This window comes from Ochlerotatus camptorhynchus, unplaced genomic scaffold, assembly GCF_037179485.1.
Source record: "Ochlerotatus camptorhynchus isolate MF236.1 unplaced genomic scaffold, CSIRO-AGI_Acam_v1.1 ptg000246l, whole genome shotgun sequence".
Lineage (NCBI taxonomy): Eukaryota > Metazoa > Arthropoda > Insecta > Diptera > Culicidae > Ochlerotatus > Ochlerotatus camptorhynchus.
The window spans coordinates 1,437,718-1,463,916 of NW_027040736.1; the positions used below are offsets into that span (position 1 = coordinate 1,437,718).

At 40.5% G+C, this 26,199-nt stretch overlaps 1 protein-coding gene across 2 annotated transcripts in view; it reads right to left on the reverse strand.

Moving 5' to 3' along the window:
* Positions 1-5,301: 5,301 nt before the first annotated feature.
* LOC135704700 (uncharacterized) overlaps positions 5,302-26,199 on the reverse strand; it is a 169,739-nt gene continuing 148,841 nt past the window's right edge. For both annotated transcript variants that reach the window (XM_065226182.1, XM_065226181.1), the window contains exon 7: positions 5,302-6,918. In XM_065226182.1, the coding sequence (XP_065082254.1) occupies positions 6,858-6,918 (61 nt within the window). In that variant the 3' untranslated portion in view covers positions 5,302-6,857. The remainder of the gene's footprint in view (positions 6,919-26,199) is intronic.

A 26,199-nucleotide genomic window follows, 5' to 3' on the forward strand; every position in this document is an offset into this window, starting at 1 on the left:
AACTCGAGCTGTCACTAAGCAGAATAATTAACTCTCGCATGTGATTGTTTTCGATTAAAAACTTAAATAAATATTCAAAGTAGTTAAACAAATTTATCCTTCTCTATTCCGCGTTAGATCACTACAGCACAAGAAATAAAAATATCTCCAAATGACAAAATTGTTAGCAGAATGCAACGGTAACCCCTACATTCGACCAGTTTACCGAACCCCTAGTGTCGACTATCCTAGCCGACACCACTGGTATGCTTAACGTCTCAAGATTATGACAAGTGTTTTGACAGATGTGACTAACCTAACATTATAGTATTTTACAAAGTATTAAACGTTTTTCATGTGTACAACACGTTCGAGTTTTTATTCGTTTTGGTCCTCGGTTTTCCGGTAGTTTATTCCGTATTCTGACGCAATTCCACTGTGTACCTGTCCGCTTCGTCCAACAGGTTATGGGCCCAGAGGAAGTTGCGCGAAAAACAGTGTAAACGGTTCACGAAAGTAATCGGTCGTTCGGAAGCTTGCGTGCGTGTTTTCGTGTTGACATCATCGGCAGCAGAGTGACGATGGAAGCGCTGAATAATTTTGTCCGGTTGAACAACCACAACTGGCAAACATGGAAGTTCCGTATGGAGATGCTCCTTACGAGGGAGGATCTGTGGTACGTCATCGTTTCTCCGAAGCCGGAAGACCCTGAGCAGTGGGTGAAGGACGATAAGAAAGCCCGAGCGACGATGGGACTGTGTGTCGAGGAGAACCAATACGGACTAATTAAAACAGCAGCTACTGCCAGCGATTTTTGGAACAGCCTGAAGCAGTACCACGAGAAGGTAACGGTGACGTCGAGAGTATCCCTGTTGAAGCGGTTGTGTAGCCTAAATCTGTTCGAAGGAGGTGATCTGGAGATCCATCTGTTTGAAGTGGAGGATCTATTCGACAGATTGACACAAGCTGGACAGGAGTTAAGCGATTCACTTAAAGTTGCAATGATATTGCGCAGTCTGCCAGACTCTTATTCTGGACTCGTTACTGCACTTGAGAGTAGACCGGATGCAGATTTAACAGTTGTGCTCGTCAAGTCAAAGCTGCTGGATGAATTCGAGCGTCGAAAGGAACGTCTAGTACCCGGTTCCAGCGGAAGATCTGGAGAAGCGAAAGCGCTGAAAAGTTTCAGCAAGCGGAATGTCTCCGTTTCAGAACGTGCATGTTTCTTTTGCAAACAGAAAGGGCATTTACGCAAGGATTGCCCAGTGCTGTCAGAGCATCAGAAGCATAAAGGCGATAAGAAGAAGAAGAACGATTCACCGGCTGCGAAGCAAGTCGTGGCAAAGGACAAGAGCGCTGTTTTGTTCCTGATGGATGGGATTCGGCGGAACAGCTGGATCATCGATAGCGGAGCAAGCGTTCATATGTCGAACGAGAAGCGATTTTTCGAATCGATCGATGAGACGGACGTTCAAGAAGTGTTTTTAGCTGATGGATCGTCTGTTAAATCGGCTGGATGTGGCACTTTGAAGGTGTGTACCGTCAATGGTTCTGGCGGAGTGGTCGATGTAACCCTGGAGAAAGCGTTGTATGTTCCGTCACTGAACAGTGGGCTGCTGTCTGTGACAATGTTGACGTCGAAGGGATTTCTGGTGATCTTCAGGAAGAATGATTGTAACATCACGGATGAAGCCGGCAAGGTGGTAGCTAAAGGAGACCGCTGTGGCAACCTGTACCAGCTAAGGATAGCCGAAGAAGCACTGAAGGTCGAGAGTAAGCAACACAACGAGTTCTGCCAGCATCAGTGGCACCGTAAATTTGGCCACCGAGATCCGACGATTGTGAACAAGCTGTGTAAGGAAAAACTCGTCGAAGGTGTACTGGTGAAGGATTGCGGGATTCGACTGGCATGTGAGACCTGCATGGAAGGAAAGTTATCACGTACTCCGATTCCACGAACGGCTGAGCGGAAGTCAACGCAAGTCCTGGATTTGGTGCACACGGACCTTTGTGGACCAATGAGGACGCCCACAGCGAGTGGGAGCAGGTATCTAATGACGGTGATCGACGACTATAGTCGATATACTGTTGTTTACCTGCTGTGCAAGAAGTCGGAAGCTGCTGATCGGATGGTTGAGTATGTCAGGTATGTGGAAACCCTGTTTAACCGTAAGCCCAGGATAGTGCGATCGGACGGTGGCGGCGAGTATGTGAACGAGCGACTGCAGAATTTCTTCCAAATTGAGGGGATTAAGTGCCAATATACGACAGCCTACACGCCGCAGCAGAATGGTGTCGCCGAAAGACGAAATCGCTACTTGCAAGAGATGGCGACAACGATGCTGCTGGATGCGAAGCTCGAGAAGAAGTTCTGGGGAGAAGCAGTCGTGACAGCGGCGTACCTCCAGAATCGATTGCCGTCACGGTCAGTTGAAGTTACTCCGTTTGAGAAGTGGTACGGTAGGAAGCCGAACCTGGGACATTTGCGTGTGTATGGGTGCAAGGCCCGTTTTCGATAGCAAGGCCCGGAAGCTAACCTTCATAGGATACTCGGAACAACATAAAGCGTATCGTTTTGTTGACCTGGTGACGGAGAAAGTGACGATTAGTAGGGACGCTAAGTTTTTGGAGCTAGATGAGGTTCAATGTCAAGAGGAGGTGGCTGTACTCCCGGCCCCAGAAGAAAGTGACACGGAATTGATTATATGTGAAGAGTCGGCAAGTGGCAAGCAGCCACCGGCAGAAGAGCCAGTGGTTGAACCTGTGAATGAAAAAGAACAATTGGATGATCCTGAATTGGATGATATTGACCGTAGTGAATACGAACAATATTTTGACTTGAATTCGTCTTCGTCTTCGTTGGAGGATCCGCTAGCAGTGAAAGAAGAGCCGCAAGACGGTGAAGAATCGGAAAGTGTACCTACTGGAATGTCATTCCGTAGGAATCGGAGAAAGTTGCCAGATCGTTTTTCCGATTACGTTGTGGGAGTAGCGGCGCAGTCAGTTAAGGAGCCGGTTACCTACATTGAGGCAGTGAAGAGTGTTGACGGTGATGCTTGGCGAAAAGCAATGGGCGATGAACTTCAGTCGCATTTACGGAACGGCACGTGGGAGCTGGTGGACCCTCCGGCTGGGAAGCGTGTCATTGGAAGCCGATGGGTCTACAAGATCAAGCAGGATGAAACGGGAGCAGTTGTTCGATTCAAGGCACGGCTGGTGGCGCAAGGATACGCGCAGCGATACGGAGTTGATTTCGACGAAGTGTTCGCTCCGGTCACCAAGTATGCTACGTTGCGGACATTCTTGGTGCTGGCTGGCAAGGAGCGATTATTGCTAAAGCATCTAGACGTCAAGACCGCCTATCTCTACGGTAGTATTGACGAGGAGGTGTACATGCGCCAGCCACCCGGTTGTGAAGTTCGCGGACAGAAGCAGAAGGTTTGTCGATTGAAGCGCAGCATATATGGCTTAAAGCAATCGGCGAGGTGTTGGAACCGGAAGGTGTCGGACGTCCTGCTGAAGGTTGGATTCGTGGCGTGCAGTGCTGATCCGTGTATGTACGTGGCTGTCAGGAACGGCAAGAAGGTATACCTAATCGTGTATGTGGATGATCTGCTATTTGGATGTGCTTCTGAGAAGGAGATAGCCAATGTGTACGAAGAGCTTCGCAAAGAATTTGAGATGTGTTGGCTGGGCGATGCAAAGTATTTTCTCGGCTTGGAACTACAGAAGGACGACGACGGATTCTACAACATGAGCGTGAAGGCATACATCGAGAAATTGATCGTGAAACTAGGACTGCAAGATGCGAAGGTGGCGAAGACGCCGATGGATCAAGGCTACGTGAAGGACAGGACGACGAGTGAAAACCTGAAGGACGCATCGATGTACCGAAGCCTGGTTGGTGCAGTGATGTATGTGGCAGTCACAGCGCGTCCCGACATTGCATCGGCTGCTTCCATATTGGGCAGAAAGTTCAGTGCTCCGACGGAAATCGACTGGACAGCGGCAAAGCGTGTCGTACGTTATCTCAAGGCAACCAAAACCTGGAAGTTGAAGTTGGGAGGCGTAGGCGGAGAGCTGCTGGAGGCGTATTCGGACTCTGACTGGGCTGGTGACCCAGATACACGCAAGTCTACTACCGGTTTTGTAGTATTCTATGCAGGAGGAGCTGTGTCGTGGGCTAGCAGAAGACAGGATTGCGTGAGTCTTTCGTCCATGGAGGCCGAATATGTGGCGCTGGGCGAGACTTGCCAAGATGTGCTGTGGTTGAGAAGATTGCTGAACGACATGGGTGAGAAGCAGAAGTGTGCCACAATGGTGCACGAAGACAACCAGGGCTGCTTGTGCTTCGTCAGGTCCGAGCGAGCGAGCAAGAGGACCAAGCACATCGAGACGAAGGAGTGTTTCATCAGAGATCTCTGTGACCGTGGCATAGTGAAACTTCAATATTGTCCCACTGATGAAATGAAGGCGGACATCTTTACCAAGGCGCTTGGAACGGTGAAGCATGACCGCTTTACCGAGCTTCTAGGTTTCGTTAAAGGCTGAGGGAACACCGTTGAGGAGGAGTGTTAGCAGAATGCAACGGTAACCCCTACATTCGACCAGTTTACCGAACCCCTAGTGTCGACTATCCTAGCCGACACCACTGGTATGCTTAACGTCTCAAGATTATGACAAGTGTTTTGACAGATGTGACTAACCTAACATTATAGTATTTTACAAAGTATTACACGTTTTTCATGTATACAACACGTTCGAGTTTTTATTCGTTTTGGTCCTCGGTTTTCCGGTAGTTTATTCCGTATTCTGACGCAATTCCACTGTGTACCTGTCCGCTTCGTCCAACAAAAATAATGCTACGTCAGAAGTGGAAAGCAATAATGATATAATCTTCTTCCTTTTGTTCATGACAAGCAGCCCGTGCGACACCCAGCTCACTCGGGGCGGTAGAAGGAAACGAGCAAATTGTTGGCAAGCTGCTTCACGAAGTAAAGCCGAAGATGATACACGTGTGTTATGTCTTTTCTCGATTCTGATCAAGCTATGTCCTCATCAATGTTTATTGCAACAAAGCAGACAAGTAATATAATATATTATCATTATCCTTCTACCACTCCAATCGAGCTATGTTACAGAGCGAGATTGTCATGGTAGTCGTAGCAACCGTTTTGTCTGTATCGTTGGTTGCTTTATGTGTTTGGATTCGCTGCCACAGCATCATTAAAGTCACATAGGCTTTTTTAAAGCTTTATTAGCGAGATCTTTAGCCCTTTGGCTAGTTCATCTCGTAAGAGTCACATAGGCGGTTTCTAACCAGTCATTTTGGTTCTCTCTGATACTTGAAGCTCTCTATGGATGGAGAAAGTCGAGAAACAGCATCCTAAAAAACCAAAGCAGTTTTCTGGGGAATTGGAAGAAACTTCCAGGGGGACATTTAATTAAACTTCCGAGGAATGTTGGAAGAAACTTCTTTCGGAAATTGGATGAAACTTCCTGCCATTTTCTGAGTTAAATTTAACAGATTTGCTGACTTTCAAACAGAATCCTGCGAGGGTTGTAACATTCTTACTTGTTGTCTGTCAAAAATAATTGCATAATAATATGAGAATTAATTAATTACATGCAGTCACTAACAGAAGCTCGTTGATAAAATAAACTCGGCAATTAGTAAACAGTCGAAGCATAAAGTTTTCCAAAATATGATTGTGGAATTGTATGTGAATCAAGTTTAAATTTAAATCAAAACATGTCACCCAGGGCGGACCGCCTCCAGACCACGCCATTGCCAATTGAATAACACACCGATTTGATATTGCAGTTTTTTTTTAAATAATTTAGGAAAAAGTGCAGACTTGTGACTGACAATTGATTTCAATCATAAAGGAGTTGCAAGAGCTGCTGGCGCGAGTAAATATGTCTACAAATATTTCCAGACAGTCTTTGATGCCTCTTTTGACCCGAAAATCAACAAAGTCAAGCCTCATTATAGTTAGTTAGAGATGCTTCAATGGCCGTTTTTTCTGCATTCTCAGTTGAAGACCTTCCAACATCAATTCCCCATAGATGAGAAGAAATCCTTAATTATTCATAACCCTTTCTTTTCGTTTACTGCTTTACTTCCTTCTGCACCAGATTTTCCCTTAGGAAAGATTTCACAATCTTTCAGTCTAGGCTTAGAGGCTTGCATAAAAAAAATCTATTATTAACTACCTCTCTCATCCTTCATCGCACTGCGCCACCAACATAATCAATAATTAGCGGGCTTGCGCTGGTGTAGAACGTTGCAGACGAATTATTTCCCTCCAGGAAAGTTATGTCGTAAAATTGCTTGATTATTTGACACCAGCTGCGACTCGCTTTCGATTAATGAGCTAATTTTTTTTTTCTCCGGAGAATAAGCGGAAAACTTTTCCAGTTCCTGCACTGTTCAGAGATTTGCTTTGACAATTTCGTCCATTCTTGCTCATATACTTTCGTTCGCATTAAAAATACAAGTGGAGCAAGAAACCGACAGGAAGCGAAGAGCTCTCCAATAAATTCAATAGCCTTCGCAGATTCACCCCTTCTCCCCCTCTGTAGGCATCCATTGATGGGTCTATTTTGCATCTCCCGAAACTTACACAATGTCACCACACAGGAGTGGGTGGGTATCGTATCTTTCTTCTGCGAGGAAAAGCCCTCCTGCTATGAGTACCTAGCTGATATTCGTTCGGAACCTTTCTGATCTGCCTTTCTGTAGGTGCTTCGTACTAGTCGTATCCGTCATTGTAGGCCGTCAAATCGCACATGTCGCTTGCAAGCAGCAAAAAACTGAAATATGTTCATCGTCCCGTTTTCCTCTTCTCGTCGTCCTGCCATCCGTTTCCGCTCTCTTAGGAGTTCCACGCCATGACGACCTTCTTGAAGGGGACGAAGATTCCATGCTGTGGCTCACTGGAATGGTATGAAGAAGATGAAAAAGTAAGTGTAAGTAAGATGGAAACTAAGGGATCTTGTTGGGATATCAACCAGGGTTGCAAAAAGTGGAGACAAATCGATGGGGAAATGGAGAAAATTCTATTAACCCTCATCCAATCAGATGGATATGTCGCTGTTGGTGGGATTCTATGAAGTTTGGGGGACGTACGTGGGATGCTAGAATTAGGCGCCTTTTTTGATGATGTTGTTTTATGATCGGTTTGTATGTATTCACAATTTCTCTATTTATTTGACAACCCGTATGGAGAAATTTGTCTGAATCTGTCCTTCTGAAGAAAGTTGGTATAATTTTAAACCAAGGAGTTACAAAGTGTTTGATCTTTTGTAGAAATACGGCACATACACGCCCATTTGGGGTCACCATCGTATATGTACAATATACCTTGCATGAAATATTTCCAATATTGAATAAAATATTCTGACAACTGGTTTTGAACAAAAATTTACACTTAACCTTCACGGAGAACAAATTATAGCAGACGCAATTATTTTTCCGGTCAAAATAACTATATTGTTCAATTGTTTTAGAGATAACCCGAAACTATAGTTGATTTGACTATATATAGAGGGCAACAACTATAGTCCATAGTTGGCTCCTCGGTTGGCTCAACTATATTTTTCAGTAGATGAACAAACGCCAAACTTCAAAATACAACTATGCGTTAGTTGATTCAAGAAAACTTGTTAGAACAGCAAAATTTTACAATGTTCATTAAACGAACTGCTCTTCATTATCGACATATTAAATAAAGTTTGTTTTGCTTCTTTATCGATCTCAAAAACACAACTGCAAAATCATAAAAAAGTGAACAAGAACATTCAACTTAGATTTGAACCGTGTTCATCTGCGTGAGAGCCAGCTAAAGGGTGATACGGTCAAAATTTGGTCAATATCAACTTGACGTATTTCTTTCAATTTTGCATTTAAAAAACCTGAACACCCCTCATTTTGAAGGTGTGTGTGTGTAGAATGTTGCTCCTATTTTGATTTTGGAATTCACACTTCAGTTGTCAAAATGCCGTCCAAGCAAGAAGAGCAGCGTATCAAAATTTGGCTCGCGCATCGCGAAAATCCGAGCTACTCGCACGCAAAGTTGGCAAAATCGCTAAAAGTTGCCAAATTAACCGTTACAAATGTAATTAAAGTGTTTGGGGAACGTTTGTCGACAGCCAGGAAGTCTGGATCGGGGGGAAATCGAAAACCGGAAGTCGCTGAGACGACAAAGAGAGTTGCCGGTAGTTTCAAGCGAAACCCTAACCTCACTCTCCGAGATGCCGCAAATAAGCTGGGTGTATCGTCTACAACCGTGCATCAAGCCAAAAAACGAGCCGGACTATCGACTTACAAGAAGGTAGTGACTCCAAATCGCGATGATAAACAAAATACGACGGCCAAAGCGCGATCCCGGAGGCTGTACACGACGATGCTGACGAAGTTTGATTGCGTGGTAATGGACGACGAAACCTACGTCAAAGCCGACTACAAGCAGCTTCCGGGACAGGAGTTTTATACGGCAAAAGGAAGGGGAAAGGTAGCAGATGTTTTCAAGCACATGAAACTGTCAAAGTTCGCAAAGAAATATCTGGTTTGGCAAGCCATCTGTACCTGTGGCTTGAAAAGCAGCATTTTCATAGCTTCCGGGACTGTCAACCAAGAAATTTACGTGAAAGAGTGTTTGAATAAACGTCTGCTGCCTTTCCTGAAGAAACACGGTTGTTCCGTACTGTTTTGGCCGGATTTGGCATCTTGCCATTACGGTAAAAAGGCCATGGAGTGGTACGCCGCCAACAACGTGCAGGTGGTTCTCAAGGACAAGAACCCTCCCAACACGCCAGAGCTCCGCCCAATTGAGAAATACTGGGCTATTGTCAAGCGGAACCTAAAGAAGACCAAAAAAACTGCTAAGGGCGAGCAGCAGTTCAAGGCAAACTAGCTTTCTGCGGCGAAGAAGGTGGACAAGGTGGCTGTACAAAATCTGATGGCAGGGGTCAAGCTTAAAGCCCGGCAATTCGGATTTGGAAAAGCGGAAGCCTAACTGAATATTTTTCCTGAATTTTATACTAATTGAACTTGAAAAAGAAATTTAATTTGATTTTTTAAATAAACGATTTCACCGATTTACACGCGTTTTCCCTTGACCAAATTTTGACCGTATCACCCTTTATCTTATGGCCTGCTCTACGCATCACAAGTTAAAAGTATGTGGATTTATGATGATCACTTGAAACCAAATTATATAAATAAATTAATTTGACGGTTGTTATAATTGATCAAATTATAGTTGTATTGAGTATAAGATGAACAGTTGAATCTATTAGGTGGATATGATTGATTTGACGGTCAAATTAATGTTGGAATAACTATAGGTTTCTTTCAAACAACAATACTTTTCCATGTGAAAGTAACTATTAGGATTGTTATCTTAACTTAACGAACTTGGTCTCCGTGTTGGCCTGGGCCTAGGTTCAATCCCAGTCGGCGCCGCCGGGATGTTCTGAGACATAACATCTCTGATCAGGAAAGTAAAGCCGTTGGTCCCCGGTTCATGAGTTTATGGGTCGCTGCACTGATGAGCACTAATGCTGCCTCCCTGGCGTCGGTAGCATTAGTGCTCAGCACGGAAAACAAATCAAAGAAAAAAAAAAAAACAATCGTCCTTGATCATCAATTTGCTTCGATTATAAAATTATTTTGATGAACAATCAGCCTCTGCTACAATTTTCATCAACAATTTACTATGATCCATAATGTGCCTTGATCTGGGGGCAAGACAGCTTTCGATAATGAGTAAAATCGGAGTTAATTTTGAGTAACTCTGAGTAACTCACGTTGCTCAATACCTTATATACACATAGCAACCTGATTGTTATATTGAAAATATTGTTGAAACCGATGCTTTCAAGCTAAGTAAGTTGACGTGCTTTCTTGGAATTCTGTGTAGGGACTTTTGGGGTGGTTCGATAGGTTCGGATTGGGCTAAAATAATTCAATAAATCCAATTCTTAGACAGGGTGTCTACTACCTGTAAAAACCGGGAATTTACAGGGAATTTTATTTTTTCTGGAAAAACCTGGAATATTCAGGGAATTTTGGTTCCACTCAGGGAATTTTCCAATTATCACTTCATTCGTAATTCAATAGAAGTTTTTCGTTCAGTTTCGCGAAACGTTTCTTAAGGATACTGAACTTGACAAGCATCTGACAGCTAAGACAACGTGTGCGAACGAGACAAGTTCATTCAGAGAGTCTTGTCACGCTCGCTCTTCGCTGATTTGTATGTGTAGGATCAAAATCGTAGTAAAAAGGAAACAGCCGAAAAAGAGAGACTGGCGACCATCAAAAGAAAGCGTACGAAGCATGTGTATTGTATAAGAATAAGCATGCCAGACAGCAGGCCTACATAGAATTTTTTTTGAGCTTCAGAGAGGGTCGGAGATCTACTGAGAAACTTGTTGAGCTTCAGGGTACTTCGTAGATCTTGAGAACAGAACTATAAACAATTTAAAAGTTATTAACTGAAATTCATAAAAAAAATCACTAGAGAGGTCGTAGATTTTCAGATAAATGTTCAAAGAAAATTTCAAAACTTCAAGCAAGCAAAAATAATTTCAAATCAATTTGTAAAACTATAAGCGAAATTTTGCAAATCTTCAGGGAAATTCGCATAACTTCAGACAAGTCCAAGAATCTACAGTGAAATATAAAGTATTTCACAGAAGTTTGGAGATCCTCGAAACATTATTCAACATCAGAAAAGTTCGTAGATCTTCAGAACAAAGCTACAGAACTTTGAAAAAAAAAAAAAAATACAGAACTTCAGAAAAAACCATAAGAATCTCAGAAATGTTAATGGATTTTCAGTAAAAATTGCAGAACTTCAGGGAAGTTCGGCGATTTAAAACAAATATATACACGATTTCAGAAAAATTTGTAGATCTTAAGAGAGACATTTAAAACTTCAAAGAAGCTCAAATATTTTCAGATAAATTTTGACAACTTCAGGTAATCTTCAAGGAAATTTTCAAATCTTCATGGTAACCCGAGAGGAATTTACAAAACATCAGAGAAGTTTGCAGATCTACTGAGAAATCTATTGAGCCTCAAGTTTTTTTTTGTAGATCTTGGGAATAGAGCTACGGAGCTTAAGACAACTTTACAGAACTTTAAAGATATTTGCAGGAATTTGACAGAAAGTTTCACCGTTTCACATAAATGTGAGATGTTCAGAAAAATTCGTTAGATGTCAGAAAAGCACCTCAATTCCAAAAACAAATCGCAGCGAAGTACAAAAGTACAATATTTTGCAGAACTCCATGGAAGTCGGAAATAGATAGATATAAAGAACTTCAGAGAAGTCCGTAGACCTTAAGAGAAGTCTGTAGAACGCCAGAAAGTTCGTACGTTTTTAGAAAAATTTTCAAAACTTCAGCAAAACTCACAGATTTTCGGGAAAGTCCACCGATCTTTAGATCAAGAATCCACAAAGAAATTTAAAGAACTTTAGAAAAGTTCGGAGATCTACTGTGAAATTTATTGAACTTCAGGGCAGTTCGTAGATCTTTAGAACAGAAATACAGTACTTCAGAAAACTTCACAGAATTTGAAATAAATTTTAGGAACTTCAGAAAAGCTCAGAGGGTAGATCGTAAATCTACTCGAAAATAAGCAGATGTTTTAATAAATAAACAGAATTTTACTGCGATTCTTGGATTTTGAAAGACATTTACAGAACTTCAGGTAAGTTCGCTGATCTTTAGAGATATTTGCACAGCTTCTGAAAAATTAGAAAAACTTAAGAATACTTCCTAAAACTTCCGGAAAGCTCAAAAATTTCTAGATAATCTTTTAATTCTTTAGAAAATTGTATAGATGTTCAGAGATATTTGCAGATATTCATTGAATCATGAAAATCTGCTGAGAAAATTACAGAAATTTCGAGATGTTTGTAGATTATTAGAAATTTTGTGAACATCAGAGATTCAAGGATCTTAAATCTTCAGGGATTCAGGAACTTTGTAGATTTTTAGGAAAATTTGCAGATCAATTGAAGAACTGCGAAATCTGTAGAACTACCGAGACATTTGCAGATTGTCAGGAAAGATTGTTGATCTTTAAAGAAATTTTAGCGGAGAACAGAAACCAAACTTCAGGGACGTCAGAAGGTTTGAAGACCTTGCAGAATTGAGTTCTAAACAGAAATTTTCATAACTCAAGGAATCATTTAGATCTATAGAGTACTTTACCCACTACCTTGTCGAAAGTTGGTATCGACATCCTGGCGAAGTTTTTTTTTTTTTATCCATTTCGTTTATTTGGAAGGCTCAATCGCGTTAGCTTTACGGAGCCGATAATTCATTGTTCACTGTTTGTAACAAAATTCACTTAATTCTATGTCTAGTAGGAGTTGGGCCGATTACTCGCGGCTTACTCGAGGTTAGAGGGGTACATTGTTGAAGGATAGGATCAGGGGAGGAGCTTGGGGTAGGGTTTCGTTGTCTCATCAGAGCGTTGTCGCCAGTATGACTAGTAGTGCTGTTCTAGCTTCGTCTGGAGTTCGACCGGCTATGGTGACCAGTGGGCGACGATGAGACTCATCGAGACGGGGGGACAAGACAAACAAAAACTAATAAAGAGAGACAAAAGACAAAGGAATTAAATTCTTATACTAGACATTTGAAGAAACACATAAACGGACTGCATATAGCAGACATCGCGAGTTGCCAACAAGTCTCTGATAGGAACATAGGGTTGTCTTCCTTGGGCCTCGAGGGTATTCAAAAGTCGCTCTCTGGCGGCGTCATTATCCGTACATTGCCAAACTGCGTGTTCGATGTCATCGTAACCGTTTCCACACTGACAGATGTTGCTGTCCACGAGGTTTATTCTATTGAGATGAGCATCTAGCGAGTAGTGGTTGGACATCACCCGAATGAAGTCACGACTTAAGCCCAAGCCTTTAAACCACGTTCTCGAAGAAACATTAGGAATAATTGAATGTAACCACCGTCCAAGATTTCCAGTGTCCCAATCGGTTTGCCAACTCGAAAGGGTACTCTGACGCACTAAATGGTAAAATTCATCGTGTGAAATTTGCCTGTCATATAATTCGCCTTCCTGCGCGCCCACCTTTGCGAGAGAGTCCTCCTGGCGAAGTTGTGAAATCCTTTTTCATCCATTTATATCGCAGTTCTTGAAGGACAAGGTGACCCAGATCCCTGCCGGTGTTCCTCCCGAGCAACCATATCCTACTCCACAAAGTTCACCTTCTATTTCTCATTTTATTTAAAATAATAAAAGCAAATCCCAACAAACAATTGAGAGCTCTTATAAAACACCTGAGTTGATCAAACGTTGAATAATAGCTTCCAGAGTTGAACAAGAATGTAGTTGTATTGCCATTTGATTAAAAGTTTTAAAAGCTATTGGAGCACTCCTAAATGATTATTTACGTTCGGTTTAACTATATGCTTTATAAGACCTACGATAACTTTTATAGCACCTTAGTTAAACTGATTCACAAGAGCTATACAGAACGTGGAATAAACGCATCACAACAAACCATTGGGAGCTCTTATACAACACCTGAGTTGATCAAACGTTGAATAATAGCTTCCAGAGTTGTACAAGAATGTAGTTGCATTGCCATTTGGTTAAAAGCTTCAAAAACTACTTGGAGCACTCTTAAATGATTGTTTACGTTCGGTTAAACTGTTTGACAGGAGCCATATAGGATGTGGAATAAACGCATCAAAACAAACCATTGGGAGCTCTTATAAAACACCTGAGTTGATCAAACGTTGAATAATAGCTTCCAGAGTTGTACAAGAATGTAGTTGTATTGCCTTTTTGGTTAGAAGCTTCAAAAGCTGCTTGGAGCACTCTTAAATGATTGTTTACGTTCGGTTTAACTATATGCTTTATAAGACCTACGATAACTTTTATAGCACCTTAGTTAAACTGATTCACAAGAGCAATACAGAACGTGGAATAAACGCATCAAAACAAACAATTGGGAGCTCTTATACAACACCTGAGTTGATCAAACGTTGAATAATAGCTTCCAGAATTGTACAAGAATGTAGTTGTATTGCCATTTGATTAAAAGTTTTAAAAGCTGCTTGGATCACTCTTAAATGATTGTTTACGTTCGGTTAAACTGTTTGACAGGAGCCATATAGGATGTGGAATAAACGCATCAAAACAAACCATTGGGAGCTCTTATAAAACACCTGAGTTGATCAAACGTTGAATAAAGCTTCCAGAATTGTACAAGAATGTAGTTGTATTGCCATTTGGTTAAAAGCTTCAAAAACTGCTTGAAGCACCCCCCCCCCCTCCCCCTATCGTGACGTTTTTCCTATACCTAATGCATTGCTTGTCACAAAATCTTAGATTAGAGCGTGACATAATATGCATCAACCCTAATGTTGGCCTTTTGATCTAGATGAACGCGTCATTGCCCAACAAACAATTGAGAGCTCTTATAAAACACCTGAGTTGATCAAACGTTGAATAATAGCTTCCAGAGTTGAACAAGAATGTAGTTGTATTGCCATTTGATTAAAAGTTTTAAAAGCTATTGGAGCACTCCTAAATGATTATTTACGTTCGGTTTAACTATATGCTTTATAAGACCTACGATAACTTTTATAGCACCTTAGTTAAACTGATTCACAAGAGCTATACAGAACGTGGAATAAACGCATCAAAACAAACAATTGGGAGCTCTTATACAACACCTGAGTTGATCAAACGTTGAATAATAGCTTCCAGAGTTGAACAAGAATGTAGTTGTATTGCCTTTTTGGTTAAACGCTTCAAAAGCTGCTTGGAGCACTCTTAAATGATTGTTTACGTTCGACCAACCACCAACCACAATTTTGTTGCTAAAAATAGCACAAGTGATAGGCACGTTTATATGACCATAAGGCAATGATTATTCGACTGCAAGAGAAGTCACTCAAGATGAGCTTCATATACTTTTCTCATATGATCAAAATATGTATTCAAGAATAGAGCAGATGGAAACAGAAGCGGCTGGCAATCCGGGATCATGAGTTCGAATCTTGCTTCGAGAAACCCTCGGTGGAGTAGAGGTAAATTATATATATAGGTGTTTATTAATAAATGCAAACATTAATTTAAGACATATATCATATAATCAACGATAACATTTCTAGATAAATTCTCTCAATTAATTATTAGGGAGATTATAATCGAAAGAATATCAATCAAAGATTAAACCGATGCTAGTTACTACTTCCTCCATGATCACAGAATGTGTATTATGGCATAATTACATATTTTTTCAATGTGCACAAATAAATTAAATTAATAAAAACTGTACAAGCAATTATTTTGGCGTACCACAACAATTGTTAAATTAATTTTAATCTGTGAATATTGTGAGTACTTACACAACGGTTATTAAGGAGTCATTAAAAAGTGCTATAAACGCTTTTCACCGCTTGCTGTACAATGATTATTTAGGAGTCATAAAAGAGTGCAACAAATGCCTCTCAGGTTCACTCTCTACTAAATTTCAAAGCAGCTGTCAAGAAGTGTCTACAAACGTTGTATAAGAGCTTTCACCAAAATAATAAAGCTTGAGTTTAAATATGTATCTATAAACGTTGCATAAACGTTGCTTCTATCCGGTTGTTAAGGAGTCATTGAAAAGTGCTGTAAACGCTTTTCACCGCTTGCTGTACAATGATTATTTAGGAGTCATAAAAGAGTGCAACAAACGCCTCTCAGGTTCACTCTCTACTAAATTTCAAAGCAGCTGTCAAGAAGTGTCTACAAACGTTGTATAAGAGCTTTCACCAAAATAATAAAGCTTGAGTTTAAATATGTATCTATAAACGTTGTATAAAAGTTGCTTCTATCCGGTTGTTAAGAAGTCATTGAAAAGTGCTGTAAACGCTTTTCACCGCTTGCTGTACAATGATTATTTAGGAGTCATAAAAGAGTGCAACAAACGCCTCTCAGGTTTACTCTCTACTAAATTTCAAAGCAGCTGTCAAGAAGTGTCTACAAACGTTGTATAAGAGCTTTCACCAAAATAATAAAGCTTGAGTTTAAATATGTATCTATAAACGTTGTATAAAAGTTGCTTCTACTCCTATACCGCGTAGACATACAGTGGGGGAAATTCGTTTAAACGCAATGTCATTTTTGCGTTTATTTTCAACACAAAAGATCGAGACAAAAAATCAAATATAGTTTGTCATAGCCCATCAGAAGTCTCGTATTTGAGAACACAATTTGATTGGAAGTTCATAATGACTTTTGAAAAAATCCCAAAAAAGGTGATTTTGGGGGGGAAATTCGTTTAAACGCACTTTTAGTTTTATTAATCAAATCGAGTTCACAGTTCAAAAATCAACAATAAACAATAGTTAATACTTCGTTTGCTTTCCGTTTTTCTGAATAGTTTCGAAAATTCTGTTCGGCATTGATTTCACCAGCTTCTGCAGAGTTGTATCAGGTATCAAGCTCCAGGCTTCTCTTACGGCTGACTCAAGTTCACGAACTGTTTTAAACTGCCTTCCGCCTTTGTAAACCTGTCGTGCCAGGATGCCCCACAAGTTCTCGATAGGATTTAGATCCGGACTACGAGCTGGCCAATCCAAAAGACTTATGTCTCGTTCAGAAAACCATTTCAAAGATTGCTTGCTGACATGAATTGCTGCATTATCCTGTTGAAATACGAAATTTTCCGGCATAACGTCTTCAGTAAACGGGATCAAAACATCTTCCAGAAGCTCCAAGTACTTTCCCGAATTCATCCTGGTTGAAATGGTGGCAATAGGGGTCTTTCCATGGATCGAAAAAGCGGCCCAACACATTAGAGTACCACCTCCAAAGTTCCTGCTCAACTTAACCTGCGGAGATTTCCTCAAATCGTGCCAATAATATGCGGTGCAGTCTGGGCCGTCCAAATTGAATTTCTTCTCGTCAGAAAAAATAACATTGTCCCATTCCGTAGTCCAAGACATGTATTTTTTAGCGAAATTCAATCTGGCGCTAATGTGGGCCGGTTGAAGATTGGGTTTTTTTGCTTTTTTGGTGTACTTTAAGTGGCCACTTCCATGTAGAATCTGCCGTACACGCCTCTTAGAAATGGAAAGCCCCATTTCTTGCTTGATTTGCGCAGCAGAGAAGTTTCCAGAGTCTCCCATTTGTATGATTTGGTTTCGGACACGGTTGGTGATCTTCGAATTTCCCTTTGTTTTCTTTTTTACGCCATACGTCTTGCCTTTTTTCAGCAGGTTCCTGATTGCTGCTTCCGATCTGTGGATCACACGTGCAATTTTGCGATTGCTCTCACCGCGACTTTTGAGTTCTCGAACCAGTATTTGCTCCGACTGGCTTAAATACTTTCCTTTACCCATTTTGCCGAAAACAAGCAACAACTACCGCGCAACGCAAATTTAAACTCGTGTTAATGGCGAACGAGGGCTATACAGTGTAAATATGACAGATGCGCAAGATAACAGGAGCATAGGTACGCTCAATGCGGCTTTACGTTAGTGTGCGTTTAAACGAATTTCCCCCCCAAAATCACCTTTTTTGGGATTTTTTCAAAAGTCATTATGAACTTCCAATCAAATTGTGTTCTCAAATACGAGACTTCTGATGGGCTATGACAAACTATATTTGATTTTTTGTCTCGATCTTTTGTGTTGAAAATAAACGCAAAAATGACATTGCGTTTAAACGAATTTCCCCCACTGTATAATGCTGTAGTTGAACAGGTTCTCCAAACCAGTGTAAACAAGAGTTTTACAGAAGTTGTAATAAACAAATTGTACAGTTATTATTCAGCATGCAGTTGAATAAAATCACAATGGAAGCGTTTCTTCAACAAGAAATTGATTTTGGGCAAACGTTTTACTGAATACGTTAGACAACACCTTTGTGTTGCAGTTGTATAGGTTCTCCAAACGAGTGTAAACAAGGGTTTTATAAAAGTTGTGGTGAACACATTGTGCAATTATTATTCAACATGCAGCTGAACAAAATCAAAACGAAAGCGTTTCTTCAACTGGAAATTGTTACTTGGGATACGTCTGCCGAAACTAGAGCAATTTTCCGGTAATTCTTGATGGAAGTATTTACTTTTGATTCCTGATACAGTTTTGTTTTGAAATCTAAATTGACATTTTTCATTATGGCGGCGGTCAAAATCAGACCAAGAAATCAGATAGTCTAAACGGACCTTAAGAGATTTTAGACTTGTGAAACCATGATTTATTCTATCTTGATCTTCCAAACTGAGTTGGATTCAAACATATTATCTAAATGATATTTTGTTTTTGAAAGCATATTGTAATCAAATTTTGATATATCGTTTTATCGAAATAGTATAGACAGGTTTCTTACTTGTATTTATATTCTTGAATTGAAAAAAATACTACACAAATACCAAAAAAGAATGTAATATTGATTGACGGAATGCATGCTACTGTATGAATAACTAATGTGATTGCAAAAACCAAATACAATATTACACCCATGGATATAATTTCTTTTCGCAAATTATGTGTAGGATAAATGCACCAATAGTGACGGTGCTTTAGTGCAATGTGTTCCTATGGTGGCTTATAGAGTCTCCCTAAGCTGCTATAGAAGTACATTGTACTAACGTACTTGCACTATTGGTGCATTTACTAATCATAAATTGTACAAATTAATATTAAACAACCTATGTGCATCTGTTCTGCTGTAATATTCAATAACATTTTTGCTGTGCCGACTTATAAGTACCAACGCCCAAGTTTGAACAATCGAAAATAACAAATCAATAAGTACATAAAAAGGAAGCCAGATGGATAAATAGATAAAATAATAATGTGTATAATTTGTATGCACCTGGAATTTTTTTCATCCGACCTGGAAAAACCTGGAGAACTCAGGGAATTTGATTCCTTGGATTGAGTAGACACCCTGTTAGAGCAATATAGTTAAAATTTATTATTTTTTTTAACTTCCAGAAACTCAATGGAAACGTAATTCACCCAAATATATAAAAATAATAAAGTACATACAGGAAGCTGCACGATTTTCAAAAAGATAAGAGTACAATGCCTTCCCATTATTGGTAACATATGATTTTTGCAGGTTATGCTGTCTATAAATTCATCGAAAGCTCTATTCGATTTATAATATTACTCGATCATTCTTTAGGGATTAGACGCTTGATATCTCATGAAATGTTGTGTTCTGGACACAACATTGAGGAAATAAACATATGAGGCCGTGTTTCCAAAAACGGTACGGCACTGTTTTTGGTTGTTGGCCATGGCATGATTATTAATGTTAAGGTTCCACAAAGGGTAAATAATTTGTTTACTTCTTCTTTTTTTAAATCCTTCGATATTTATTCACCATTAAATACATCCACTTATCCATGTTAATGAGTCAAGCTTCACAATTGCTTGTTTTAATAAACTTCAATTAATTGCTAGAGGCAATATATCTGGCAACGCTTTTTCAATGATACATTTACGATTGCTGGCAAAGCACTAAAGTTTAAGTGGTTTTCTTGGTGTTGTATTTTGTTCACCAAGAGTTTTGAGAAGCAGTTGTTTTGAGTTTCGTGTATTCGATTGCGTGTAATTGTGATATGCTTCGAAGAACACAAGTAAGTAAATACAGTGAATGTGCTTTAGCCGGGAAGTTTTCGTTGAAATACATGTGTTAAATTTTTGTATTAATAATGTTGAATGTATGTGTATACTAATGATGACGATTGAAAAATATTTCAAAAATAAGAAGAATACAAATTTAATTGTTGAACCTTAACAAACTCCACGAAGCTGGTCAGAGCTGACCTAATCTGGCCTAGAATCAGCAGCTACATAATATACCATAATCAGCAGTCAAGGACCAATTCCATTATCCACGAAGAAAGTTTAAAGCTCAGGTTGTACCTCAGGTAACCGAAAAGGAGAATTCCCGTTTTGGACCGGGTCACTCCCGTCACTCCTGTATCGTCCTAGGCCGTGTCAATTCTCGCCAACGAGGGAAGTTGCCTGAAAGGCATCTAAGCCACACATGAACGACAAAGCCCGTAAAACCGTCGTGCAGTCAAACCACCACAGGAGCATTTCGTTTGTCCATAATTCGATTTGTTAAACGAGCGATTCGATCTGTCGAATGGGCGAACAGATGCTTCAAACAAAATATGCTGTCATACGATATTTTCTTTGATCCTCGCATTTATCAGAAAATCGCGACTACTTTGATCATTTTTGAGTAAATGTGAGTAAATCAAATTTACTGGTTGCAAATATATTTACTCTGAGTACAGCTGTCTTGCCCCCAGGCCTTGATCAGCAATTTGACTTCATCAACCTCTTGATCAATAATCCTCGATGCCTCCTTTGGTCGATGTTCCATGAAGTGTTATTTTGATTGTAGAACTCGATATGTCAAAAGCAGTGTTTCTGATAAAATCATAAGAACTTTCTTCAATGACAATATTGAGCACCCAAGACCCATCGGCCACATCCGAGCATGTTTCGGGTTTCCTCCGGGAAATGACCCGTACCATTAGTTCATACCAAAATCTCTTATGGGATAAATCAAACCGGTTTTACCAACAATTAATACGAAACAAACGATTTTAAATTGGCTTACTACTTGACTAGCCTATTGATCCCAAGCAAATCGACTAACGTACCCCATTCTAGTATAAATTCCAGTACTACACTATGTTTGTTTTGATTCGCTTTGAAAGTTTGACAGATAAAATGAAAGGTTCGTGGATTTTCCTATGTTTCGAGGGGTGCATCGATTAGCTTGAGACCGAAGATAGTACCAGAGCTGAGGCAAAAAGTTGAGCACGTTTCTTCGGGACCTTATGTTACCTCTATGGTGCCATGTCATCGGACTGATTTTTGTGTGTGAATAAGTGTATGGTTGGCAACCCGGTATTTTGAATATCAAACCGTATGAGCTGTCGAAGACAATGGTCACGTCAACGCCAGATCAACAGAATGGTTAGCCCATCAAGAATACTGCTGCTGCGCAGCACTCGGATCGGCCCAGTTCCATCTCCCGTATGTTGCAGTGTGATGAAGATTTGATCCACGGAGAGTACAGCAAACATTACAGGCTCAGCTCTCGTGACTTCCAAGCTACAGTACGGCCTAGGTTTCACCAGCATCAACATCGAAGCTATGGAACGTACTCTAACCCCAACATATAATGAGGTGATACGACAAGCTTCTGGCGCGTTCAGAACTAGTCCAATTACCTCCATTATGGCTGAAGCGGGGTGTCTGCCATTTCGTCTAATACTAATCCAGCGCCTATCATAACTAGCAATACGACTTGTAGCCGACCTACCAGTGGTTAAGCGAGCATCTGATCTGTTTCTAGCAGTAACAGGAGTCTCCATGCCGAACATCTGTAGTGTTCTAAGACAAACCAATAGAGAGTGGTATACTCCATCACCATCTATATGTAACGACTTGAGGGAGAAAGTAAAAGCAGGCACTTCAAGTCAAGTTGTTGTGCCAATGTTTGTTGAGCTTGTAACAAATAAATACTCATCACACAGGAAACTATTCACCTACGGATCTAAGGACAATGAGAAGACTGGTGTGGGAATCGTTACAGATACCAAAAGAACTGCCTTTAGTTTGCCAGGAAACTGCAGTATATTTTCTGCAGAGGCTTTTGCGCTCAAAGCTGCTGTGTCAGAAATTAGCAAAGACGAACCAACAATCATATTTACCGACTCGAACAGCTGTCTAGACGCTCTTCAAAATGGGAAATCAACCCACCCTTGGGTTTCAAGCAATTGAACGCGAAGTTATTGGAACTAAAATTGTGTTTTGTTGAATTCCCGGTCACGCAGGAGTTCTGGGAAATGAGGAAGCTGACAAACTGGCAAATCAAGGGCGGAAGGGAATTCCACCAAACATGCCAATTCCACCCCAGGATGCTGTGCGGTTTATTAAACAAAGCATTTGGTGTGTTTGGGAAAATGTGTGGAGACAAACCTGGGCACACCTACGTCAAATCAAACCGACTGCAGGCAAATTTGTTGACAGAAAAAAAATCATCTGAGCAGCGAGCTCTTACCAGATTACGCATCGGGCACACTCGACTGACTCACTCTCACGTGTTGGAAAACAAATCTCCACCAATGTGCTGCTTTTGTGGAACTCGACTTACTGTGCATCATATACTTGTGGATTGCAGAGGATTTGCCGAATTTAGGCAAAACTGTGGAATCGATGGGACAATAACAAATGTTCTTGCAAACAGTAATTAATTTTTTTTGACTATATGTTTTAGTATTACTTCTACGTGAAGTCAACGATTTACATAGTTGAAGATGCTAATTTCAAATAACAGACTGTAGTGGTAATTTTTATACGATAGATGAAGTAGATGAAAGCATAGAGTTGATAGTTCCTTTAGAGTACGGCAGTGTGAAGATTGCATATAGATATAAGAATAGCGAGCTAGGACAACTTTTAAGAAAGGTACAAATCGGTTTTTTCATCTCTCTTCACCAAACTTCCCCTTTGGAGAGGGATGGTGAGGGGAGTTTGGTAAAGAGTGATGAAAAAAAAACCGATTTGTACCTTCCTTAAAAGTTGCCCTAGCTCGCTATTCTAATATCTATATGCAATCTTCACACTGCCGTACTCTAACGGAACTATCAACTCTATGCTTTCATCTACTCCATCTCAGTGTTCACTCGGCTGTCGACAGAAGCAGACCACTCTTAATGTGTGTCACGCGATCGTCTGTTTACTCGGCAGCAACCATTGTGTGGTCCTCCTCATTGTTCTTCATCAGCAGTTCTTTCAGTCGATGCGTCGTCGACTTTGGAAAACAACCGTTTCGTGATGAATGTGTGAGTGCTGACCACGTTTTGCGTCCATTGCTGCAATGGAAGTGCTCTGACCCTCGTTGGCTCTGCCATACAAGTAAACCACTGGAAGCGGCTCCCGTTCTCGTGGAGGAGGCTTATTGGATAGCGGAAGATAAAATGTTTATTGTGTTGTACCTTTTGACTATAGTTTTTAGATGTATTGTATAGTGAACAAGAATCCTCGGCTCTGTAAAGTTAATTCGGTTGAGCCTTATCAAATAAATTAATAGAAAAAAAATCTACTCCATCTATCGTATAAAAATTACCACTACAGTCTGTTATTTGAAAGTAGCATCTTCAACTAAGTAATTAAATTTTTGAAAGATGCTAATTTATTCAAACAAATTTAGATAATTCAATCAGTCATAAAAAGCGACACGAATGTCACAGAAGTGATAAAGTGCCGCTAATAAATAATAATAATAATAATAATAATAATAATAGTTACAGGCTGGTGAGCAACATTGGAAATGCTCTAATTGAAAATCTTGCACCGGGATATCAAAGATGATGACGTTATTATCGATCACCCCTTTCAATATCAAGCTGTTTGACTTCGAATCGGCGACGTTCGTACAGGAAGGGCAACTTTTTTCTACCTTCTACGGCACGACCGAGTACTGCAGTCCGGAAATGTTGGTAGTCAACCGCTACTCCTACCCTGAACTGATGCCGGTCATAGAGCAAGCTGCGATTGTTTGTAAAATACCCATCCCGGCAACCCGGTATGGCTGACACCTTGAATGTTTTGGTTTGAAATTGCAAGGATAAATCGGATTGAGGATGACGCGGGATGTTTCGAGGGGTGATTCGACAAGCTTGGGACCGAAGATAGTACCAGAGGTGAGCCAAAAAGTTGAGCACGTTTCTTCGGGACCTACTTGTCTTAGAGTTACCTCTATGGTTGTACGCAATGATGACGTAGGACTACGTGGTATAATAAATATTTTTGTTAACTGCAGCAGGAGCTTGTTTTTTGTGTAGGAATAGGAATTTGAGCGGGGTTTAGTACTCTTTAGTATGACTATGATTGCCCTGAAAAGAACCTTTTGATATGAATTTTAGTTGGGACATGTTCAGAAAATTTATTTTTTTGGAAAATGTTGATGGCCCTGAAAAGGACCGATGGTAGTACAGGTTTTGGAAGATGATGATGAAGTGAAGGCAGCTCTGCCGGTACCATATTTTCTCGCTTCCCATGGGCTATACACAGTAACCAAAGAGAAGTTGCGATGCGCCCGTTCAACGGAAAACAACCAGGAGGCATGACTGGTCGTGGAAAGGGTGGCAAGGATTTGGTAAAGGAGTCGCCATGTACGAGGAAACCCGAGGTCTGCTGAAGGTGTGCCGAGAAAATGTGATCCGTGATGGCCTTACTGAACACTCCATGGATGTCGTCTACGCATCATTATCACCAACAACCAAGTAACAAAACGGCCCTTTACAGCCATCAAGGCCACCAAGTTCATTTAAGAAAAGAGTTAGAGTAGAATTTTCAAAAAAGTTATTTAACAAAAAATTCCAGGAAAAAAACTGAACGACAAAGTCCATAAACGATTTATTTAGGTTGTCGTCAACTTTTTTTGCAAAGCTATGTGAGATATTTTTTGAGTGTATCCCCTGTTTCCAAGTTTGGTAACAAGATTACAACTCTGGAGAGCATTTTGTGTGGTCGTTGGGAGCGTGTGGTTCTGAATATGACGATGAGTGTGCAAAATATTACGCAATTTCATCCTCCCTATTCGCACGTGCCCGAGGATCGGAGGCGAATGCCACTTCGACCTGTTTCGTCTACTTACTACTCTCTGACGACTGTGCTGGGGAAGCAGCATATGCATGTAGGTAATTGGTGGATTTGTTAGTTAATTCGACGCTTTTGGACAATTCTGGACATTTACCAGTTTTTCAATAGTTTCTTAACGAAAATCAACATTCGGAAGCATTGTTATCGATGCGTAGCCATATTTTTGATCGATTGGTGATAAAATTATTGAAATTGGACCAGGAGTAGTTGACTTATTAACGTTCAAAATCTTTCATAATTTGTTACATGTTCCATTTTCGGTTTTCACAGTGTACCCCCATATAGAAATCACAGACGTAGTCCAACGTCAAAAAAACCGCAAAAATAAACAATTTTTTCGAATTATATTACCTCTTAGGTTCAGACCAGACCAAGTGTTCCATAAATACAGATGGGCACATTTGGGCACTTTCATTGGCACCCATGGTTAGAAATTTTCATGATATTTAAAGTTACTGGCAGCACTGGACTATACCTGCTCTGTGCATGTGTCAAAATGTTAATCATTGTTGTTGACACAATCCAATTTTTTATTTCATAACTTCAACCGTGAATTTCCGGCGAAGTTCTGCCATGGATTCTTCCAAGGAATCAAAAATATCTCCAAATGACAAAATGACAAGCGATCAACGAACCGAATAATAATGCTTTGTTAGAAGTGGAAAACAGTAATGATATAATCTTCTTCGTTCTTTTTCATGACAAGCAGCCCGTGCGACACAACTCACTCGGGGCGGTAGAAAGAAACGAGCAAATTGTTGGCAAGCTGCTTCACGAAGTAAAGCCGAAGATGATACACGTCCCAAGTAACATTGCAAGTTTTATAGTGGTTTTAAAGCATGCTACAAGTCTAAATCATGGTCTACATAACCCTCATAAAACCAAAATTGTTACTTGGGGTGTGTTAATGGGATTTTTTTGTTATGTCTTTTCTCGATTCATATCAAGCTATGTCCTCATACGTGTATATTGCAACAAAGCAGGCAAGCAATATATCATTATCCTTCTACCACTCGGATCGAGCCATGGTACAGAGCGAGTTTGTCATGGTAGTCGCAGCAACCGTTTTGTCTATATCGTTGGTTACTTTATGCGTTTGGATTCGCTGGATTCTTCACAGCGCACATATTTTCAAAACATTAGGATAAGCGAGGTCATTAAGGCGATGGCCGTTACCAAGTACAACTGTAATCTGGGGGTCATACTGGAATTCTTCCGGATGGTGCTGGAGTCGCTACCGGAAGACTCGAGATCCACTCAAGACGATCGATTGAACTGTTCAAGGATCTGGTGCGGAAGGCTTTGGTGTTTCAGAACAGTTTGTTCGAAGTTGGGAAGGAGGTGGCATCGTTGCGGAAGCTGATTGAAAATATGACCATGAAGGGACTGCTACTGGTCATAATGCCGATTCGGAATGTCATTAATGAGTTGGTTAGTGGGGAGAGCGAGACCCTGAAGAAGGAAGTGGAGAGAACGTTGAAGACGTTGGTAGATCGATTTGGGGCGGGGATATTCGAATCACAGCCGAAG